The sequence below is a fragment of the Cyrtonyx montezumae genome, unplaced genomic scaffold (genome assembly GCF_038088225.1).
Source record: "Cyrtonyx montezumae isolate F1298 unplaced genomic scaffold, pur_monq_1.0 scaffold_8, whole genome shotgun sequence".
Taxonomy (NCBI): domain Eukaryota; kingdom Metazoa; phylum Chordata; class Aves; order Galliformes; family Odontophoridae; genus Cyrtonyx; species Cyrtonyx montezumae.
The window spans coordinates 113076646-113098293 of NW_027072089.1; the positions used below are offsets into that span (position 1 = coordinate 113076646).

The window sequence follows — 21648 nt, forward strand, 5'->3', positions numbered from 1 at the left end:
AATCTGAGGTTGTACTAAAATCCTGAAACCAGAATATCCTAAGTTAGAAGGGATCCATAAGGATCATCAATTCTATCTCCTGGCCCACCACAGGGTCACCAAAAAAATCAGATGGTGTGGCTGAGAGCTCTGAAAATGATTGTAGTCAGCCAATTGAGCAATACAACATTCATAGAGGCCTTCTTTTCTGAGTATTTTTCTTCGAAGTGTTTTGCAATAGTATGAAGGTGGAGACTGAGATCTTCAGTGTTTGAATCAAACAGATGTTAATGATTTTTCACTTTCCCGGAAGATCTGGTGAAGAGCTTTCTGTCACAGCAACTTTCTGTCAAAACATGGATTTGATAAAACTTAACTTCTTATACAGGCATAGCAGTTTCATTTATGTTTTCAAGAAAAAGCTATCAAAATATTTTATTTGTGGTTAAAACACAAATATTAAGAAGAAAACTGAAAGTCAAAGCTGAACATCTGACACTGTCAAAATAATGTGTCAGTCAGTTGTTTCCCAAAATAAAAGTCACAGAATTTGTGTTCTGTAGAAAGTGGTGTTGAGTTTTTATTCCCTTTTGAAGGGGAATTTCAGAATATCTGTTTTTATTTCCTAGGCCAGCATTATTACTGTATTTTTTTTTCAGGCTCTTAACGTATCATAGTTACTGGAACTTTTTTTAAGGAGGATGTCATACCTCGAGCTTCCAGAGTGCTCTGCCTTTGTTACCAAGCTCTCACAGCTCTTCTGACTTGGAGGATGATTTGGTGCTTGCCCCTGGTCCTGGTGAGAGGCTCTTTAGGAGAGCAGAGGTAGTGCTGGATGTTGTTGACAATAATAGCTGATTTTCTAATAAAGTCTAAGATGCTCCTCATTCTGAAATGAGCATTGTTTCACCCTGACCGAAATTGGATTGCTCTGCAAAGGTGCTACCAGCATGCAGCCACAGCAAGGCTGAGACAGAGATCCCATCAAATACTGCTTCTGGAGTTCTGTCTCTGTCCCTAAACAGTACCCTTCATGATGTCTTACAGCTACAGCTTTGGTGTCAGCTCAGATGACTGGAAATATCTGCTGTTTTTTCCCCAGTGTCCAGATGTGCTGGTTTTTTGTTTTTTTTTTTTTAATGTTGAATTGCTCTTTAAAAACATGGTCATATGACAGAGATTACAGTTGTTAAGTATTATCAAGGTTTTCTATTTTTGAAGAGGCAAGCAACTCTGTTATAGTTTGCAATCTAAATATAAGAACTTAAAATGAAAAGCACATACCAGAAATAGTCAAGATAGGCTGAACTTTTAGGTTCCAAACTATTTTCCTGAGCAATGAGAATATTTGAAGAGATATAAAGGAAATTGCTTCCTGGAAAAAAAACCCAAAAAACTCTGAAACACCGCTGGGCTGCCCTGACTGCTGGGGAAGTGGAACAAAAGTTTGGGTGCTTTGCAGCCCTCCCATTAGAGGACAGTTTGAAATAGATTTTTAATGGGGGGGGAAAGCTGCCACAACATAAGGCTGAAAGGGAGTAAATGGAGTGTGCCTCTGTGCACAGAATTATCAGCAGTTACTGAAGAGAAGATGTACTGCAGTTTGGAGCATTTAGAGTATTTAAGGCTTATGTCATAAGAATGCCTGAAGCACTGCAGTAATTTAAGTATTAATATCTGTTGAATGAATACCAGCTGAACTGTTTTCTTCAGATAACGGGACTTGAAGTTGCAGAACTGTCAGTGTATCTCATATGCTGCAAGTGAGTTGTTTGCCTTCTATTTGTGAGTGATTCATTACTTTTACTAATTGTTGGAACTATCACACATCAGTATCATTAATAACTAATGGCAGCATGATCTCACTACATCTCCAGCAACTAACAGGGTCATTTGGTGTGTCATCTGTGTCACAACCCCCATCAGTGTTGGGATGTGGTGTTCCCAGTGGTGCCCATTCTCCTTCCTGATGCTGTACACATGCCAGGCCTGAGGACACAGGCTAACAAATTGGGTTTAAACTCCTTTTGAATTGCTGCATCGCATGCTGCTCCCATGTGTTAAATTGAATTGGTTTGGCAGTGCAGATAATTGGTCACAGAAACCATGAGGGTCTTAGGAATAGTTGGGAAGCATTCTGGTGGGAGCTGCTTAGATCTGCACTGTTGTTGGTGGAAAGTTGTGGGGAAGCAAAAAAACCCAACTCTGTAACTTGATGATAAACAGAAGGGGAAAAGAGCATTAAGCATTCTGGCTCTGATTCAGATGTTCTTTGTAAGGTTAAAAAAACCCAACACACTTAACATTCTCTTTAGTTGTTCCTGAGATTGTCATTTAATTGTCTCTTCATCACGCTGTAGTACAATAACAAAGCTCCCTCACACCTTTGTTGGAACTAACACCATCTTTCTTTTCAGACCTTCCTATCCACTGTTGTAGAAACTGATGCCAGGATGAATTTAGACCATGAAAACAGTAGGAGTAACACAAAGAGAAATGAGTTGAGAAAGGCATTTATGTTCTAAAAGCAATTTTCTTGTCTTTGTGTTATAAAAGATCCCTGAAAGTAACCCATATATTTCATTGTCAGTGAATTAACATGATACACAAAGCACACAAAGGATACCCTGCAGCACCGAGTGCTGTGCGGGCACTGTCAGCACGCAGCATTTGACACTGGCCAGCCGCCACAGCATCACCACACGGCAATTAGATTACTGATTAATTTAATCTTTATTAATTCTGAGGCTTATCACAAGCATGCGCTTCTGAGGATTAAAACTTAATTCTCAAAGCGTGCCTGCAAAGAAACCGTAACATGAAAGAAATGTGTATATGAACTGTGCTATAATTGAAACAAAAAGTAGCGCGTTATACTGCGTTCTGCTTTATTTCAAGTTAATTCTTCAGAGTGGTCCGAGGCGTAAGTCGGCGAAAAATGGAGAAAAGGCTGAAGCGTTCATAACCGAGAGGGGCCGCGGGGTGGCGAGGCACGAGGATGCCACAGCCCCGAGGGCAGCAGCGCGTGGCACAGGGACCGCTCGGCGCGAGTTGCTCCCATCGGAGCGCCAGACCCGCGGATCGGGGTCTCGGCGGCATTCTTCTCCCGACTGCCGCTTCCTCGGTGGGGTGGGCGGTCGCCTGCTGCTGGACTCACCCCGGCTCAACCTCACACCGCCCCAGGCGCCTTGGCAGCCCCGCGGGCCGCCCGCCCTTCTCGCGGGGCGGCACCACCCATTCGGAGGGAGGAGGGCGCGGGCACCCGTCCGCCCCGCTCTGCCGCCCCATTGGCTGTCGTCATCGCGCTCCGCCCGCCCATTGGCTGCCGTCGCCGCCAGGCAGCGGCCGCTCGGGCGGTGCCCGCCCGTCACCTCCCGCTCTGAGCGCCGTCGCTCGCCGCGGGCGAAGAGTTCGTGAGCGGCGGCGGTGGAGGCGCCGCGGGGCGGGCGGGCCGAGCGTAAGTAACCGCACGCTGCCGCCGGGCCAACTTTTGAACGCCGCGCGGCTCTCCGGCGCCGCGTGGGACCGTGGCGGCCGCTGGGCAGCTAACGGAGGCTGTGGGGAGCCCGGCGGTCCCGCGCGCCTCCTCCTCTTCCTTCTTCTCTTCGTCCGCCGCGTGCCCGCCTGGGGCTGCCGTTAAAGGCCGGGCGGGGAGGAGCGGAGGGTGGCGGGCGGGCAGACAAAGGCGCTGCCCCGCGGGGCACGGCTGCGTGGCCGCGAGCTGTGCTGCCGCGTTCGGGTCTGCCCGGGGCAGAGCTGCTCCGCGCCCCTTCTCACGCGTCCCTTCTGTGTTGTTTTCTCCACTGTCGGCGTCGACTCCAGCGGGCGGGGATGTAAGAGGCGGCCGCGTCGGTTCTCATCGCGGAGAGCCTGCGGTTGCGGTCGATGAGTAGGAAGCACGGGCTGCCTGCGGGACGCCGCGGGCTTCGCTGCCCAACTTGGAGCGCGCAGAGTCGCGGCCGCTGAAGCCCGCGTCCTAACGGAGGGGTAAAAGCGGAGCGAGCGGCCCCAGGGCTTCTCTGAGCGATCCCCGTAGTCCTGATGGGCGTCACGTTTGCTGCTTTTCCCTTTCCGTTCGAACTCCGTCTCTGGGGAGCTCCTGAGAAGTTGTCCTCTCCCAGGGGAAAGATTGGTGCGCTCGAGGAGTGTGTGATTCGTCAGTGCTGATCTCTGGTCGGTTTTAACGAAAGTTGCTGGAGGGTGACTTTAGGTAAGCGAAACTGACCTCTCTATTAAGCGGTTGCTGCTAAGTAATCTTGTCAGCTGCAAATTCAGATCTCGCCATCAGGGTTTCTTCGAAAAGCAGCTGGGATAAATAGCACTGCTGAACAGTTTTACAGAGTGAAGTGTAGAGCGGCGTCGGGGATGGGATTTCATTGCATCTGAAAGACTTCTCTGCAGTTGTTGCCTCCAAGAATGCAGCTAGATGCTACAAAGCATCTTTTCAGAAGCTTGTGCTTGTGCTTTTCACAAAACGCCTTTCACTCTGGCAATGCCCTGCATTTATTGTCTTCATCATCTTCCAACAAGTTATTTTCTGTGTGAAAAGCAGGCGGTGCTGTGAACCTCGGTCAAGTTAATCGATTTTACTTTCATCAGTGAGATACTTTAAGTTATAGCAATGTACTTCTAAGTCGAGGTGAATCCATCTGGCTTTGCTCTTGGGTGTATTTTCTAAGATGACTACTTGAAAATAATACTTTCAAATTGTGAAGCTTAGCTCTTCTGTGTTGATCTTTGTGATGAACAGAGGGGTGACAATTCTGAGGAGCTGCAGTGTTGCTTCGCATGATCTTAACAGTTCACTTCCTTACAGCATCGAGTTGTTTTGAGGTATGTTTTATTCAGAGTACTTCTCATAGGGAAGAAGGCTTTCATGAGAAAAATCATGCTGAACTTCTGCTGTAGAGTGATGATTGGGAGGGTTCTCTTTCACTTGAATGAGTCCATGGTGGACATGTTCACAGACATAGCTGGATAGTTAAGTCACTTGAATCCTAATTTGTAAAGACTTGTATTGCAAACAAGCATGAGCATAACATATTGCCAGGCTAGGCCCTGTAAATGCTATGTGTCATCTGTATTTTACTTAACACAATGGGGCTGGTGCAAAGCTGTGAGCCCTCCTACTGACACCAATCTTATGACTGTTTCAAGCCTAATAGTAAGTCATAGAGTTAGTCTTTTTCTTAATATGTGCTAATGTGCTATTTTGAATGCCAAAAAAACCAACAAAAAAACACAGGTGTCTTAAACTTTCCCTATATGTTCACATCAATAAATACGTTTTTGTTAATGCTTACCTTATGGTAAGTATTTGGTTCTCTCTAACCCATGACTAGTATGTGAAAAGTGAGAACAGCCTCGTTCATTCTGGGTGTTTACCTTGTTGCTGTTAGCTTTCAAATGCTGGCTAATTTAATTAGAAGATAAATACACAATTCGTGACCCAATTGACCTTGTTGTTTGTTTCAGTTTGTGTGGAAGATGCATAGTTTGCAGAATCAGCGTGATCTGTAAGAGGAAAGTCACAGTTTCTGGGCTTTCCTTTGACACCAACAGCCTGTGGAGTGCTCTATATATTTAAGGCTTCCAAATGGAAGTTGAATGAAGATTAAATGTTGATAATATTAAAATGCAGTAGGTCTTAAACTCAGATCACCTGCGTGCTCTGAAAACGCACAAAGCCTCTATCAGGAACAGCTTAGGCTTTAAATCCGTTAGCTGGATCACCAGGTTTCATTCCCAAGCCTTCATTTAGGCAAATGCCCTCTCAGCATGAGCAGGCGTGCCTTGTATCTAGCACATGCGAGGCTGGGTACAAAGCTCATCCTTAAGTCTGCTGTGGGGTTCATGCAGGTGGCTTTGTTACCATAGGTGGGGATTACACGTGTGTTATGTACAACAGTAACAGGTATCAAGCAGTCAGTCTTCTAGAAGTAATAGTCATCAAGTTTAAGCAGGAGATCCTATACACTGTATAGGAAATGAGAAGCCTGATGATGTGACCTTCACTGTGTGTGTGTGCTGTTGTCTTTGAGGTTAGGAGATCTAGAGTCCAAAATTCTTACGCTTAAAAAACAAAAAAACAAAAAACCTGAAACCAAAAGCACACAGAAAAACCTCAATCTGAAGACTCTGCAAATGTGTATTTGTCTTCTGATGTGTAGTAGTTTGATCACAGGAGTGACTTGTGTGTAACCTCCAAGACTTTTTTTTGTGGTATTGTGAAAATACAATGTGCTTAAGGCCTGCATTTTGTATGCGGTACTTCTCAGTGTATTTGTTTGGGTATGACAGGATGTATATGAAAGTTCTTGTTAGTGTGCTGTAATCTCATAGTTTGCCTGACAGTTATAGCTTCTGATTTGCTGATGCTGATCTGTTTCATTATGGGGGTATAAATAAATAAAGCTCCAACACCTAAACTCTAAGGAGAATTGTAGGCCTGATATTTTTTCTTTAATTCCATATATAAAATGTGTGTATATTTTATTTTTCCAAAAAGAATGGCCCTGCTGGAGCATTTGCTGACCTCAGTCACCAGCAATGAAATGGTGGAGTATTAAATGCACATTTGAGAGCAGAGAATGTGTTAGAATGAAAGCACTGTTTTATCAGCATAAGTTAATTAGGATCTTAAATTGGGTTAGTGTGTTTGAAATGCTTCTTGGGATGCTCTTGGAAGGTAATAACAGAGTAGAGTCTGGATGAAGACTGAAATCTGTGTCAGGTCACCATGGTTGAAGGAAAAGTAAGTACTTGGGTATGTAAAAACGATCTAATTGTGTGAGAGGGCCGCAGAGCCCTGTTTGTTGAAAGATTATAGGGTGCTCAAGCTCTGCATGCTAATACGATGTGTTCTTAGCTCCTGCATTGACCAGAATCCTCCCTGTGTTTATAACAGACAAGTTATGTTAAGTATGCTCACGTGCTTTTAAGACGAAGTGTTTCTGTGTGCTCTCAGGTTTATCTTTAGAAGTAACTGATGGTTAAAATATGTGATGTTATTTGAAAACATTGGTGAAACTCAAGAAAAAGTATTCCCTGAGGCTGAAGGTTTTGCTTCTGTGTCAGTCCTTGCTGAACATGGTTAGAGTGCCACCAAAATTAGTGTTGGAGCTTTGCTAGCAGGAATACTCAAATCCTTCTGATTTAGATAAAAAAAAATCACCTAAAAGAGCCCACAACGATACAAGCTCTGAGTGTCTGAGACCACATAACTCGTGTTTTCTTGTACATCTGGCAAAACTTTTGCAAAGCCCTTTTCCTAATTAGGCCTAAGTTCAAGAGCAACCGAGTAAAAATAGAACGTTGGCTTAGGCTGCTAAGGCGACTTAGTGCAGTGATTTCTTTAGATGCATCCCCACGTGAACTTGCATGCTTTGGTAACAACTGGGGAGCTGTGAATGAAAGTAACGTGACTGAGGGCTCGGGTGAATGCTGGAATAGTCTGAATGCAGCCCGGTCTCAGTGGCAGGAACAGGAGAATGGTGCTGCACTTGTTTCAGTGTGATGAAGGACTCTGTTTATGATGCCTCTGTGCACGAATTTAATGTGTTCTCAATAAACAGTTGTTACCAGGAGTGTTATTTATTAGAACTGGAATGAATAAAGCGTGTGGGATTTAGATACGCACTCAGTAATTATCGCTCTTGTCTATGCAGGGTGCCATGAAAAATGAGGGGATGCATGAAAACATTTTCTACCCTATTTTAAATGATCAGCGTTGCGGAAGAAATGGTTGCATGTCACCTGATTGTTGAGAGGGAGATTGGAAATGGGTTATCTCTCCAAAACAGATGTGGGTTTGGGTTCTTCCGTCACTAACTCTGTGTGATAAGAAACGCTGTGCAGCAAACAAAATGTAACAAAGACATGTAGGTAAAAGCAATAGTAGCTGAACAGTAGAAACACACCCATGGCTGATGCACAGGTCACTGAGTGTCTGCTTTCCATCGTGATTGGAAGAAGCACTCTTCTTCTAAATTTAGTGGCAGACACGTTGTGTATTTCGAGTTCTTTTGATAGCTGTTAAAGGCAGCTCTCTTAAGTAAGAGATAAGGTATCCTTTGCATTTTGTTACTTTTTTTTTTTTTTTCCTATTTGGAAGCTAACCTTTAATTAAAAGTAGCATAGCACGCTCTGAAGCTGCACTGGATACTAATTAACTCGCTTGAGTGCTTCAAGCCATGCTGTCTCCTAAGGTTTCCTGCTGTTTGCACTTGATAAATATTTATGCTCCTGCAAGGTGTTCACTTCAACCCGCTGTACGGTGCATACAGCCTTCATATTTTTGTTAGTACTAAACACCACAGTTCAGTACCATTACTGTATTTTATTTCAATCTTTTTTTTTAATTTCCTTTTCTAAAAGTGGGGAAGAAGCCCATTGCTTTTTACTTTATATTACTTTAAATGCGTGCTTTGTGCAAAACTGAATAGATTCTTGTGGAAATATTTTTTTTATTGGAGCTGGAGTATTAAGTCCAATACTCACTAATTAAGCTGTCTAGCACTGAGTGTTATATGCAAGCTAGTTTCGGATAATAGAAGGTCTTCTTTGTGTATGCCTGGTTAGTGGACAGGGCTGTTCTATAGCACTGTGGCTTGTTTTCAAGTACTTGAATCCTGTTCTCACACCTAAATACAATTGTTTGGTGACTTTAATTCTTTCTAATCCTATTGTATTTCCTGTATTGAAGGAAATTATTTGAATATGAAATTGCTTTAAGTTGACCTAATAAATACTAAAAACCTCTAATAGTTTTCTTAATGTATATCACCTCTCAGTATTAGGTTACTTGGATATTTTCAAGCAGTCTATTCTTTAAGACATCCTGGGTATGCTATATTAACATTATGTCTGTGTGTCTTTATAGGATGAAAATACAGGTACAGAATTTCAGGTACAGAATTGGAAACTTTGTTCCATGGTAATCTTTCTTCTCTGTGCTTGCTGGCTGAAGGAATTTATGCAGTACTCTTCCAGCGGTGAAATAGGTTGTAAAGCCGGACTGCAATTTCATGTATTTTGTGCTGGAAGGGACTTCCATAGCTCTTAGTATTTAGTATTAAAAGCAACAGTTTAATGTTCCTTACTGTAACTTTACACCGGATTTTGGCAGTGACATTCTGACTGTTGGACAGTTTGTGGTTAGTAGCACATCTGGCTGAGCCAGTTACTGCCTCCCTGGGTAAGATAATGCCTTTCCTCTTGCCTCTCTTTAGGTTGTGCTACAATATTCAACTGTTTCAAGCCATGCTTTTAGGCTGTAGTCTTTCTGCTTGCATCACTCACACTCCCAGTTATATTCACTCTATATATCAGACTGAGGAAGGAAAAAAAAAGGCAGGAGCCTCTTACTCTGCTTTGAATTGTATTCCCATTGCAACAGCCAGAGGAGCATGTGATAGCTTTTTGAAAGTAATTCTGTACATCTGCTCACGCAGCTTTTTGAGCATTGGTAGTATTTACCAATTTCTCTCTTGCTGAAGGAAGCGTTTTACATTTAATTGTGAAGCTTATAGGAGAAATAAAAATTCAGGCTGTTTCTCTCTCTCTCCCCCTATGATCTCGGCAGCATTTTGCATAATGCCAGTAAATGGCAGGTATTTTCACCACACTGTTGTGCTGTCATGAAGCACTACATTTCAGGCAGTTGCTTTTGTCACCTCACGTAGTGAAACATAACTAAAAGAAACATCTATTTTGTGGGGTATTTAATGATGCAACTTGAAGTATCTGGATTCTGTGTTCAGCTAGATTTGGTTGAACTCGGTCAAGATACTTTCTACACTTGATTTCAAACTGTGTTGCTTTTTCAGTTGTTTGTGCAAATGTAGCAGAACTACTCTTGCAGCACTTGGTAATCTACTCAGCCAATCTCTAACATGATGAAGACCTCTGAACTGTGCAGTTCCGTGTGCATACACATTTATTCCTTAGGGTATTCATTGAAATCTTTGATTCATCCCTGTTTTGGTGATATTTAAAAATGTCCTGGATGCTTTGTTGTATTCTGGTAAAGCAACAGATGATATTTCAGCTGTATTCCCATGAAACAGTGACAAGAGCTGAATCATTTAACCATTTGTAGCTACTTTTCAGCACTGTGAAGTTAAAAGTCCCGTATAAATTTACTTACTTTGTAAGGAGTGAGTATGTTTGACATCAGAGGGAGGAGAAACCCTTACATGAAGTTCCTGCTTGCCCAGTAATCAAAGAGCTTGAAAAATGTGAATAGGAAGTTAACCAGGTGATGAAACCAACAGGAACCAGATGATACCACATTTACCCTTTAAGAGGTTCCTCAAATGTTGCTTGTTTTAGATGATGGGGATACAGTCATTTTGCATTGTGGAATTATACTCTTCTCCCTGAAAATAACGTCATACTGTTTGAAAAGTGACCGGTCACTCATTTATTTTTATTTTGTTATCTATAATTTCCTCTCATGTGATAGCTTGTTTTGCTCTTGTTTCATTGCAACTCCTCTTTGCCATGGGTTTGACAATGTTCATGAACGTAATGTTTCCCTTCCTAGGGCTATTAAGCTGTCCTGATGTTGTTCAGCTCTGGTTCATTTGAGTCCACTGTGTCCCAAATTTTGTGTAGTCAATGACCAATTTCCATGCATTGTCATAATTGCATCTGCAGTTCAAATGATTTTTCATTTGTCTCTTGGAACATGATTTAGTGCATTCTTTTTACAAGTTGAAGTCCATAGACTTGCGATTATTATGGAAACAAATTTTTGCTGCTTTGTTTTTAGTCAGCAGATGTGTTCATTAGACTATATCCCAAAGTCTGTGCTCTAGACTAGGGCTCTGAATTTGTAACCAACCCTTAAAGTACCGACCACTTATTCTAGAAACACCAGGTATGCTAGAGCTCTCTTGAGCAGAAGACATCTGAAATTTAATGAGCATTGAAATAAAGGTAATGGGAAAAGAAAAACTGAATGTGTGTTCTGTTATTTATTTTGAAAATCTCAAACTATTTTCTGCTACCTGAGTGGTATCAGTGTAAATTCTCTAGAAGCTTTCCATCTTTATGTCATTGGAACCATGGCAGGACACTTGGTGAGGCAATTTACCATGGGAATCTGTGCAGGAGTTCTTCAAGAGTCTCTCTAGAAGAATTCCTAACCTATATAACAAAGAATACCTTTTTTTTTCTGCTTTAAAAAGCAAGAAGTACAGGATGGGAAATGGTCAAGAGACCTCAGGTTGCTCATATGCTGTAGTATAACATTGAACTTAGGTATGGTAATAGTGTTTTGTGTGATAGATATATCAAGTTCTGAGTAGAGCAGAAATATGGGGTTCTCCTGTTACATTAAAAAAAGATAAAGAAGTAATGCTTTTCTGATATTTATAAAGTGCATAAAATAGGTGAAGTCATTTTTAGGTGCTGGGAAATATTGTTCAAATGAATGTGTACAGTTTTTAGCAGGGAAGAAATGAGGAGGAAGAATGAGAAAACTGCTGGGAGAGGATGGGGGAAATAAAGGGCACTTTTCCTGAAGCTATTTAACATAATGATTTGTACATTTATTAATGAGTACTGTAATTTAATGGGGAGCGATCATCAACCACTTCAAGCAAACAAAATCCTGATACTGTTCTTAGTGTTATGTAGCTCTCTTCTGGTGAAATGCAGCTTCCTGTAGCTTGTGTATGGCCTTTGTTGGTTTGTAGGTAGGCATCTCTGCCTTTCAAATTAGGCAAGGAGCATCTGTGTAGACTGGAGTTGGAAATGGGCAGAATCTCCTGAAATCATGCTCTGAACAAGGACAACCAGGAGATTTTGGCCAAGTGTTGCCTTCTTAAGGTTGCTGCTGAGGAGTGGAGGGTGAAAACCTCGCTCTGACTCCTGCCCCTTGTGAGCTGAGTCTTTCTGTTGGTAAGAACCACTGCTTAACTCTTTGCTAGGTACACTCTCTAGCTTTCTTCTATCATAACTATTCTGTTATGCTAGAAGGTGTTGGAATTGTGCCTTTAACAGCTGATGCTGAGCACAGCCCCAGCTCAGTACTCTCCGTGCTTTTTAGGCCGTGTTCAAGCTGTTGTGCAGTGTCTGCTTATGTGCTCATTACATCGACGGTCTTTTCATGACTGTTGAATTATCTGACACCTTTCTGTTTGATCTCTTTCAAAGGAGCTAATTGGAGGTGACTTACAGTTTTCACAGGAAGGAAACTTCTGTTCAAAATTAGCAACAAACGGACTTTACACACAGCTAGATGAAATGAGCAGCTATTTGTAAAGGCAAACTACAGTAGCACTGAAGTTTGATGATGCAAAGAAGGTAACTAGAAGTCATGGAATTGCCAGCAAAATAGTGATTAGTGCTTTTATCAAGGCTTTTGGTTGGTGGTTCCAGGCTTGCATGTGGCACTAAAACAACAGCTGTAACATGATTATTCTCTCTGCATTATTTTATTCTACTTCACCACTTCGAATTTGTTTTTAGGGCTTGAGGGATACCTCTGGCTTCATCATGATGTAGCATTCTTAGGGCTTAGAGGAAAGAGGATCTGTGGGAACAGTAGCTTTGCTTTGTTTTGAGTTGGGTGGAGAATTCTTCTTGTATGTGGATAACTTCTGCAGTACTGTATTCCCTTACAGAGGTGGTGAGAGCCCTGGGTCATGTACTGTGATATTACTCTTGACATAAGATAAAGCAGTGCTGACACATAAGAAAAGCAGATAAATTTTCTAAAGCTTTTCAGTCCTCTCGGAGAATGAAGATAATACCTTAATTTTAATATTGTGAAATTCTCTGGCTAGAGCAGAACCTGGAAAACCTGTGTGGATTAGGTGACTTCAGTAGTATTAGCACACTGTTCCCTTTCACATAATTCTCTTTGTCATTTCAGTTGTTTGGTTGAGCTTCGGTTATACACCCTTTAACGCTGCCCTAATTTGAGCTCTTTCCTTATGATCCATGTAGTTATTACTTTCATTTTTCTTTGTGTATATGAAACGAATGACTATTATACCAGAATAACTAAAGGTGTAGTTTAAGACAATATTTTTTTTGACCAGTTTTCTTATTTTGTACAAGGCTTAGGCTGTTTATATCTACCTTTTTCCTTTTAAAGATTGGAAGAACAGTGTTTGCATGGGAAAGTACAGAAGAGGAAGTATATTTCAGTTGCTAAGAACTACTATTTTGAAAGTGATAGCTCTTGCTTTATTTTCCTATAAACTGATACTTCCATGCATTATTACAGTTCATAATAAAACATATACTTGAGGATATACTGCAAATGGAATAGCTTGAAACAGAGCAGGGCTTCTGCAAGCTGGAGAATGGCATGTAAGTGGGGTGAATTGGCTGACTGCAGCTGCTTTGGGCTGCCACTGTGGTTACCAGTACAATGGTTTTGCTTAAGGCGTGCTTTTGTACAGAAGGCAGTTGTTAAGAGATGATGAAGTAGAATTTAAAAAAAGTAATTGTTATGGTTTTATGATTTTTGTTATATTATTGATATTCCACATCATAACATCCTGTGGTGTATTGGGAGTTAAAGAGTTAATGCTCCAGCTGCATGGATGGTCGACAGTTCTGGGTATACCTGTCTCAGAAGAGAAGAACTACACTCCCCAGAGGACTGTGCGATGCTTTGCATTTTTATGTGTTTTCACTCAGAGGGAAAGATAAAAACTGTCTGTGGTCACGGGACTCTCTCTTCCCTTTGGGATGGACTCAGCAGAGGGTGTTTGTTGCTGCCGCCCGCCTTCAGCGTTAGCATAAGGCCTTCGGTTCATCGGACACGCTCTCTTGCTCATTTTATTTGATTCATTAGCCTCAATTCCAATCATGTTGTATTATATTGTGTTATTTTGCTTTCTGATATCTTATTTAGTAAATTAGCTTTCCTCCTCAGATCGTTGCTGCTATTTTGTTCCTAGGCCCATCTCCCTTTTCCCTCTCCCCCTTCCCCTTTCCTGGGGCGTGGGTCTGTGGGTACCCCGCACCAATCGTCACGGAACTGGGCCGATCCAGCCCGGTAAATTGTTGACAGTAATCAAGCAATATGAGTTATTTAATTTTACTCCACTTTGGTACTATACTGTTATGGTTAAAACTGCACAAAAACAACCCTAAAAATCTGCCTTACTGTGGCCTGTATAAAATCAAGGGACTGTATCAGTATTAAATCTTACTTCTGTATTGTATTTATTTAACTGGAATGAGTCATTTGGTTGTGTTTGAAGAGTTATCTTCTGCCTGGTAAAGGGCAAGTACAAAGCTGGTTGTGTACAAAGGTGGTTTATAATTGTTTCTTGCTAATCTAAAATTGATCAAATGTAACTGCCAAGAGTCAAAGATCAGAGTAAACATCTGCTGCAGCGTCTGCTTATAGGGTCCCTACCACTGCTCAAGACTGTAGAAAGCTTTCTTCAGAACTGGCTTGTGTCACAAATGCCCAGCATCAGAAATGGCATTGTGACTTCAACCGTTGCTATGACACCCCCGCTGTGTTTGCAGAATTTGAGGGCTGTAGAAGGGTGAGTTATAGTTTGATACACCCAGCACTTGTGTAGGTTTTTGGACTGTAGTGTCAGTGTTCTGTGGTGCTGCATCCTTAACACAAGAAATAACTGCATGTGAGGCAGCTTTCTTTTGTTGCTGTGCAGTCCTAGTGTGCAATTTCTTGCTTGATTGTAATTTTTTTCTTCATCTCTGTGTGTCAAACATTACCACATTTCAACAGTAAAGCATTCAAGAAGCATATAAGCACAGCATCGGGAAATCTTGTTTAAGTCTGTCCTGGACAAGACTGCTGACATTTCAAGGCTGTTGTTCTATAGTCTAATGTAAAATGTTAGCTGCAAATAAAGTGTTTGTTTCTAGTGCTGATGGACTGGGTGCAGGAGGAGAAAAAGGATGCAAAACAGGAGAACAGTTCATGAAGTTCGAATTGTGTTTTCAGTTCCTATAAAAACAATCACACTGGAAACAAGCTGAAAGTTTGTATGGGTTCAGTACTGCACTTACCAAGATATCTGCAGTATTGACCAAAATGAGTCAAACTAGGATTTCTGAAGCTTGTTTGTCTAACAGTGCCTGTTAATGGGCTCCTGGACAGGAAAGCCAGGCATGCAATGATAGGGAAATAGTATTCAGCTTCTCAGAGATCAGCTTATGACATGTACTTTCTGAACTAGAGCACATATTCTAACGTTTAGTGGCCACTAATGGTTTCATCTTTCCTGAAGGCATCCAGGCTTTTTCTGTGTCTTTATGTAAACTTAATGTAGTTGCAGTTTCTTGGAACGTTTTTACTTAATTAACTATTGTAAACTAATTGTCATTTCAGCTTCTGGAGCCTGTCTGCCATCAGCTCTTTGAGTTCTATCGCAGTGGTGAGGAGCAATTACTACGATTCACACTGCAGTTTCTGCCAGAACTGATGTGGTGCTATCTTGCTGTCTCAGCCAGCAGGGATTTGCAGAGCAGTGGATGTATAGAGGCCCTGCTGCTAGGAGTATATAACTTGGTATGTATTATGCATAATTATTCAGGCCTAAAAATACTAGTGGCCTTTGAGGGGATACTGTATATTGTTTTGGGGGGAATGATAAACTATTGTATTTCAGAACTGAAAACGAGTGATTAAAATGTTGGAGTTTTCTCTCTTTAAATTTATGTCCAAATTGGAAATCTGTAATGTGAACTTGAAAAGGATTGCTCTTCAGTTCTTGTTTTCATTAATCCTTGGTATGGCAATTAAACTTGCATTTTACTGGAGAGCCTTTGTAGGTACTACATTTGAAGTTGTTGCCTATGTTTTTTGTGGTATTCTGACTGTCTTGACTGGAGATCACACATAAAGGCACTTTCAACAAATTCTTAGTACTTGATGGTTGAACAGATTGCTCACTTTTGAGAACATGACGGTCTTTTGTTTTGTAAGAACCTTGACTTTTTTGTATGTTTTAATGAAAATATACAGTTTGCTGTTAAACTAATTTTTTGAAAACCAGAATTCCGAGGGAGCCTTGAAGAGAATCATATTTTAGTTGTTACAGGCAAAATGAAATTAGTCTTTGTTAGGAGATGCTTTACTGAAACTCCTTTCTAATCTCTCCTTTGGATACATGGAATCTGCTGCTGAAATTTAAAATTAAAAGCTGTGTGCTTTTGGTTAGATCTGCTTCAGAAGTTGTTTCTGAAGGTTTTAATCCAGAGTACTTCAGAGCTCCTCTGTGATAAGCAGACACTTTATTTTTTATTTTCTGCCTAACTCATTAGTTTTCTGCTAACTTACAAATGCAAGAAACCTGCCAATGTACCACATTGGTGTTATCTTGCAGGAAGGAATCTTCTCTGGGTCTTTGCATCCAGGCTTCTTTTTTCATAGGCTGCTGCTTTTAACTCTCTGTAAATACGTAATTAGCAAAGTTGGGATTTTGCAGATATTTTGATAACATTTAGTGGCCACTAATGGTTTCATCTTTCCTGAATGCATCCAGGCTTTTTCTGTGTCTTTATGTAAACTTAATGTACTCTGACTTGGGAATCAATACATGCTCCTTTTGCACTGTTTTTGGTAACTCCTCCTGTTTTGAGCCCTCGCACTCGTTAGTTCTTGTGTTGAAGCTGCTAAATGTCTGTCTCTTGTCATTTTAGGAGTTTATTTGAGCCTGTGTCAGTGATGCTTGGTGCACCTTTAGCTATCTTGTTGACAAGGCCTGCTTTTACCCTGGAGGCAGCAAATACAAGAGAATATTTGATGATGAGTCTGAGTGTTGCTTGCATTGAGTGTTTGGACAGAGCATGTGACTGTTTCAGGCTCAGCACAATGGGTTTTTTGTTTCTTCCTCTTTGTGCAAGTTTGAAAAATGTCAAGAAGTCAGACCTGGCCTTTGTGGTTTTTAGAATGTTCCAGAGTGGTTTTTTTGCAGCACAGAGCTACACTGGTTTCTTTTCTTGACAGATTTTGAGTAATTTGCTATCCACTACTTCAACTACAAGTATCTGTTTTAAGAGGAAAGTTTGACTGTATTTGCAGTTCCATAATTAATTAATAAGTCATTATGATTAATGAATTATTATTAATGATTAATCACTATAATATGCATTAGCTGTGCATTAATGCTGGGAAAAATACATTTGCTTCACTGGTCGTTTAGTTAAGAGTATGCTTACCTGAGTGCTGTGTCCTCTTCTGAGGCCTACCAAGATTTTGTTTTTGAAATGAGTGGGGAGGGAAAAGGGCTTAAGTAATGTGAACTCCAAGTTTAGACTGTAGTCCTTAAGTGACTCTCTCCAAATGAGTTGGCTTTTGTCAGGTAAACTTATTTATGTCTTATTCTAGATGCAGTATTTATCCTGTATTAGGACAGAACAGGATCAATTTACAGCTCTCACTCAGCTTATTACTTGGGAGCAGATCAAGCTATGGCAAAATGGATTGCAGCCTTTGAGTAGAATGTAAGTTAGGTTCTTTTATTGTCAATATTAGTGCTCAAGTGGCATAGAGTTCTAATGTTAGAGATTAGCAAAGTCTACGTGGTTTTACATAAGTTTACTTTAAATAAATGTTCTACTAGTAAAGCTTGTTTGTTACTTATCATTTAGTATTAATCCTATTTCTTGCTGCTAATCCAGGTGAAAATCTTGTGGAAATTACTCCAAAATGCTTTTAACTTACAGGTCTACCATGCACAATTAAATTTGTCATGTGTTAGCTGGGCTGCTGTATCTATGCTTGCTTTCATCATGTAGCAAGTGTGAAATAATGTGGTAAGACTTGCAATGAACAAGTCTTTTAAGGTTGCTTTGCTTCAGGCATGATATAAACAAGGAAATACATGTCTAGTGTTAAAGGCCTAAAGATAGGTGATGATGTGACTGAAATCAAGCACAGATAATTCTGTGCTAAGAAAAACTTGCATTGTAGAATTTGTTAATTCTTCTTTTAGAGCAGTCTCAGTATGAGTTTGCCAAATCTGTCCATTGTTGCAGTCCAGCATGGTCTATCTAGCTAGTGCAAAACTTGGCAGTCCTCAGAAAAACAGCAGGTTCTTTGCCTGTTTAAACAGAGCTTGCATAATTACTCTGTGGAGTTGAGGCTTCTTTCTTTTAGGGACTTCAGTCTAGTAAGTAATCATAATATTTTTCTTTAAAAAAAGAAGTATACAATTAGATTTTAACTGTGAAACTTGTGTTTTGCTATAGATGGGTGTGCTTAAGTTTAAAACATTTATTCAGAAGGGTGTGTGACTTTTTTTTTAATGCATCAAGATAAAATGTGTACAGTCAGCATTTTCTGTCACCCAATCAGCAAAAGTGCTTCCTGCTTTTAGTTCAGCTTTCTGTAGTTTGTTTATGTGCCTGACATACCACCAAAATGACTTGTCTTCAAATGCAATCATTTAGTCTTGAAGTGTCATTGTGTCATTCTTAGTTCAATGGATAGTGCTAGGCAAAGGTTCTGTTACTGTTTTCACTGGTTGAATATATCCTGTGTTTACTGGAAGTCTTTAGTCTGAAAGTAACATTTGATAGATCAATGTAAGTAGGTAAAAAAATAAAGAAAAATTATACTGTATGTATTTGATAAACTTGGTGTCAACTGGATCATCCACAGCTCCTGGGTACAGAAGTCAATATTAGTGCAAGCATTTACCCTATTGATAGGGCTCAGTAAAGAATGGTTACTATTGCCAGCTCTGCTGAAATATAAGACATTGCAAAAGCCTTTGTCTGCCTTCCCAGGAGTAAAAGTAGGGCTGGCAGATGTGATTGGGTAGGAAATTATGAAGTTGTTGCTTCAGCAATTGCAGTCGGTCTAGGCTTTGTGTTTGTTAGCACACAGTGTTATTATCCTGAAAGCTTCACTTTTGCATCAGGGTTTGGCACATAAACCTGATTCTATTCAGAGGCTACTAATCTATATCTTCATGATGCCTTTAGAGGTCCTCAGAGCTGATCAGAAAGAGTTTTTAGCTAGGTGAGTTTCCTTTGTGATTTCCTCTCTAGTGTTTATAGAACAGCTAGCTGCACTAGCTCTTTTCCCAAAGAGTTTGGGTTTCTTTCCCCAGCCAGATTGTTTATTTAATAGGCTAAATTCTTTCCCAGTAATGTTGTGAGTTCTTATTTTTTGCTTATGCTGTGTCAGTATTCTAACTACAATGGATGTTCTTTTGGTCGTCACTTAAAAGAGAAAGCGAAACCCTTACAAATCTCTTTTTACGAATCTCTTACAAACCATGACCAGTGCCTTAAAAGATTTCAGTACTTCTCTTTTTAAGTACAACCAATCTTAAATAACCTTTTTCTCTTTGTTTTGGAGGTCTTACAGTGAGCTCTTACCATTATCGTGCCTGATTCTTTTCCCTTTATTAAGGCTTCTGGTAATTCTTTGGATTTCAAAGCAAAATATTTATGTTGTGTGACAATTCTTTTCCTCTGTCCTTTTTATAACTTTTCATGTAAGCCCATACTTGGATATTGGAACTTGATAATTAATTTTAAACTAGTAGAGCCTGATAAGATATCTCATGACTGAAAGTTTCTTCAAGTAACTGTTAATTTTCTTTTGGGATGAATGTTTGTCATTGTTTGAAATATGTGATCACAATTTGGTGAGTTAGCACAGAGTAATTTACACATGCCTAGTGCACTCTCCATAGCATACTCTTAACTTCTAGTAGCTTTTCATCTTAATGGCATTTTGTCCTTAGTTTCAGAATAAGCTGTTCCAAAGAACAGTTGCTTTAAGATGCTTTTTAGAAAAATTAAGGGAAATAAGGAACGAGTTTCAAAAGCCATTCTGCATCTTTTATGGTCATTAAATACTGCTGGTCTTGCTCTGACTGAGACTGTGTGGGAAATGAGGCAGGGGATTCCACCTTGTGCTACACACTGAGGCTGCAGGCTCATTGTCTTGTCTTGCAGCTGTGGTGATAGATGTGGACTGAAAGGTTTTCGTCAGTCTTTCAGTGTCCTTCTCCAAGTTAAGAAAGCAGTCAACTAGGAAAAAAAACCAAAAAACTTGGACAGTAATTTCTATTCAGTGAGTTCATGTTTTTTTCTTTCTGTAAGATGAAAAATAAATACAAATTGAGAAGGTAATATTTTCTGTTTCCAAAATGCCCCTTTTGCAAACTTTTTTACTTGCTTGAGCTTCCCACGCAGTACGTATTTGGAATTTCATAACCTGCTGTATATGAAGAACTCTCATGCTTACTGCTTCCAGCAGCTCATGTAAGTGAAGTAGAATAAAAGTCCAAAATACGTCGACGTGTGAGATGTTAACAAGTAAAAGCATGAGAAGGTTCTTTGAGTGTTCACGGGACCTCAGTTGTCATGATGTATTCAATGCAGTGATTGCACAGTTCTTACAAACTGTTTGCGTGTTGTTTCAGGCTGAAGGTTTTGGAACGGATATTGGAAGATGTTAGCTGTGGATACTGGGCTTGTGGAGGAGTGGTTATCGGAGTTCAAGGTAATAATGATACACTTTCAGAGAGATAACTGCTGATGTAACGGTATGCAGGAGTGCCTGGTTCCTGTAGAAAATGAAGATTAGTAACCTTGGAATTTGAGGTAATTGATATATACAACTATAATTTGGAAATGTTTTGCTTTTTTTTCTTTGTCCTCTTTGGGATTACCAGCTTCCTGATCCAGAGCAGTAAAAATTATCTTCAGTGGTCTATGGCAAAAAGTGTTCTACAGGCTGTAATCTTGTACCCCATATCTCAGGCTTTCAATTTTTTCCTCTCATTTACCTTTTTATGGACTATATGAGTGAGTTATTCGCACCCATTCCTTCTAGTATGCCTTCTTTAAGTTTTATTATTAGAAAGTCAGTGCTGTATGATAGCTGCTGTGATAGCTACTGATCACTTTAATTGCTGAACTTACTGAACTTCCATCATGCGCTGTAGTTTGGATCACTTATTTTTCAAATATCCAGATCTGTACCTTGCAGATGGCATTCCTCAGCTGTTGTGCTATCAGTGAGTGAGGTCGGGTCTGAATCTGAGGGGCAAATGCTACGGAAGGGAAAATGTCAAAGCAGAAAGTGGGTATCATGCATTGTCTCTGTCTGTCTTAACCACAGGAAAAAAAACACTTGGCTTCACCAAGTAACAGCCACGTACAACTTTGAAGTAAAGAATTGTCAGTTTGCTATGTCCTCAGGCCCTTATCTGGCACACACAACAGCAGATAGAGACTGACTTCCTTAAAACTAGCTTATCTATATTTTCTGTTATGGAGCCAAGATTTTCTGTTATTTTGGAACGAGTTTGTCAAGCTTGCCCAGCATGTTATCAGTGTGTAAGTGTTGTTTATGTAACTTGAAAAAATGCTGCAAATTAGAAGTAGCATCTTTCTTACAATATTCCGATTCAGTGTTTGCTGTCTAGAAAATTGATAGAATTTTTGTGGCACAGCTAATGGCCCCTGCCTTGAGAGAGGGGTGCATCATACTGCTCCATTTTGTTAAGTTGTACTCTCTGGTCTGCTAACAACCAAAAAGTGTAAGGTGTCTTTGTAACGTATGCTTTGTAACAAAACACTGTGCTTCTGTAAGCTTAATCACTAGGAAGAAGAGCTTAGGATTGTAACCCTAGTCTATTAATCATGGTCTAACTGTCCTCGAGCCTACTTGACTGGAAGATTCATGTGCTGTGTGTT

General features: G+C 40.5%; 1 protein-coding gene across 5 annotated transcripts in view; it reads left to right on the forward strand.

The window, feature by feature from the left end:
• The first annotated feature begins 3386 nt into the window (after window positions 1-3386).
• Window positions 3387-21648, forward strand: part of HYCC1 (hyccin PI4KA lipid kinase complex subunit 1) — a 42075-nt gene continuing 23813 nt past the window's right edge. For 3 of the 5 annotated variants that reach the window (XM_065753514.1, XM_065753519.1, XM_065753518.1), the window contains exons 1-3: window positions 3387-3436; window positions 3802-3863; window positions 20369-20449. In XM_065753514.1, the coding sequence (XP_065609586.1) occupies window positions 20399-20449 (51 nt within the window). In that variant the 5' untranslated portion in view covers window positions 3387-3436; window positions 3802-3863; window positions 20369-20398. Of the gene's footprint in view, window positions 3437-3801; window positions 3864-7202; window positions 7860-20368; window positions 20450-21648 lie in introns of those variants that run through there. The other 2 variants (XM_065753516.1, XM_065753515.1) reach the window with 2 other exon arrangements.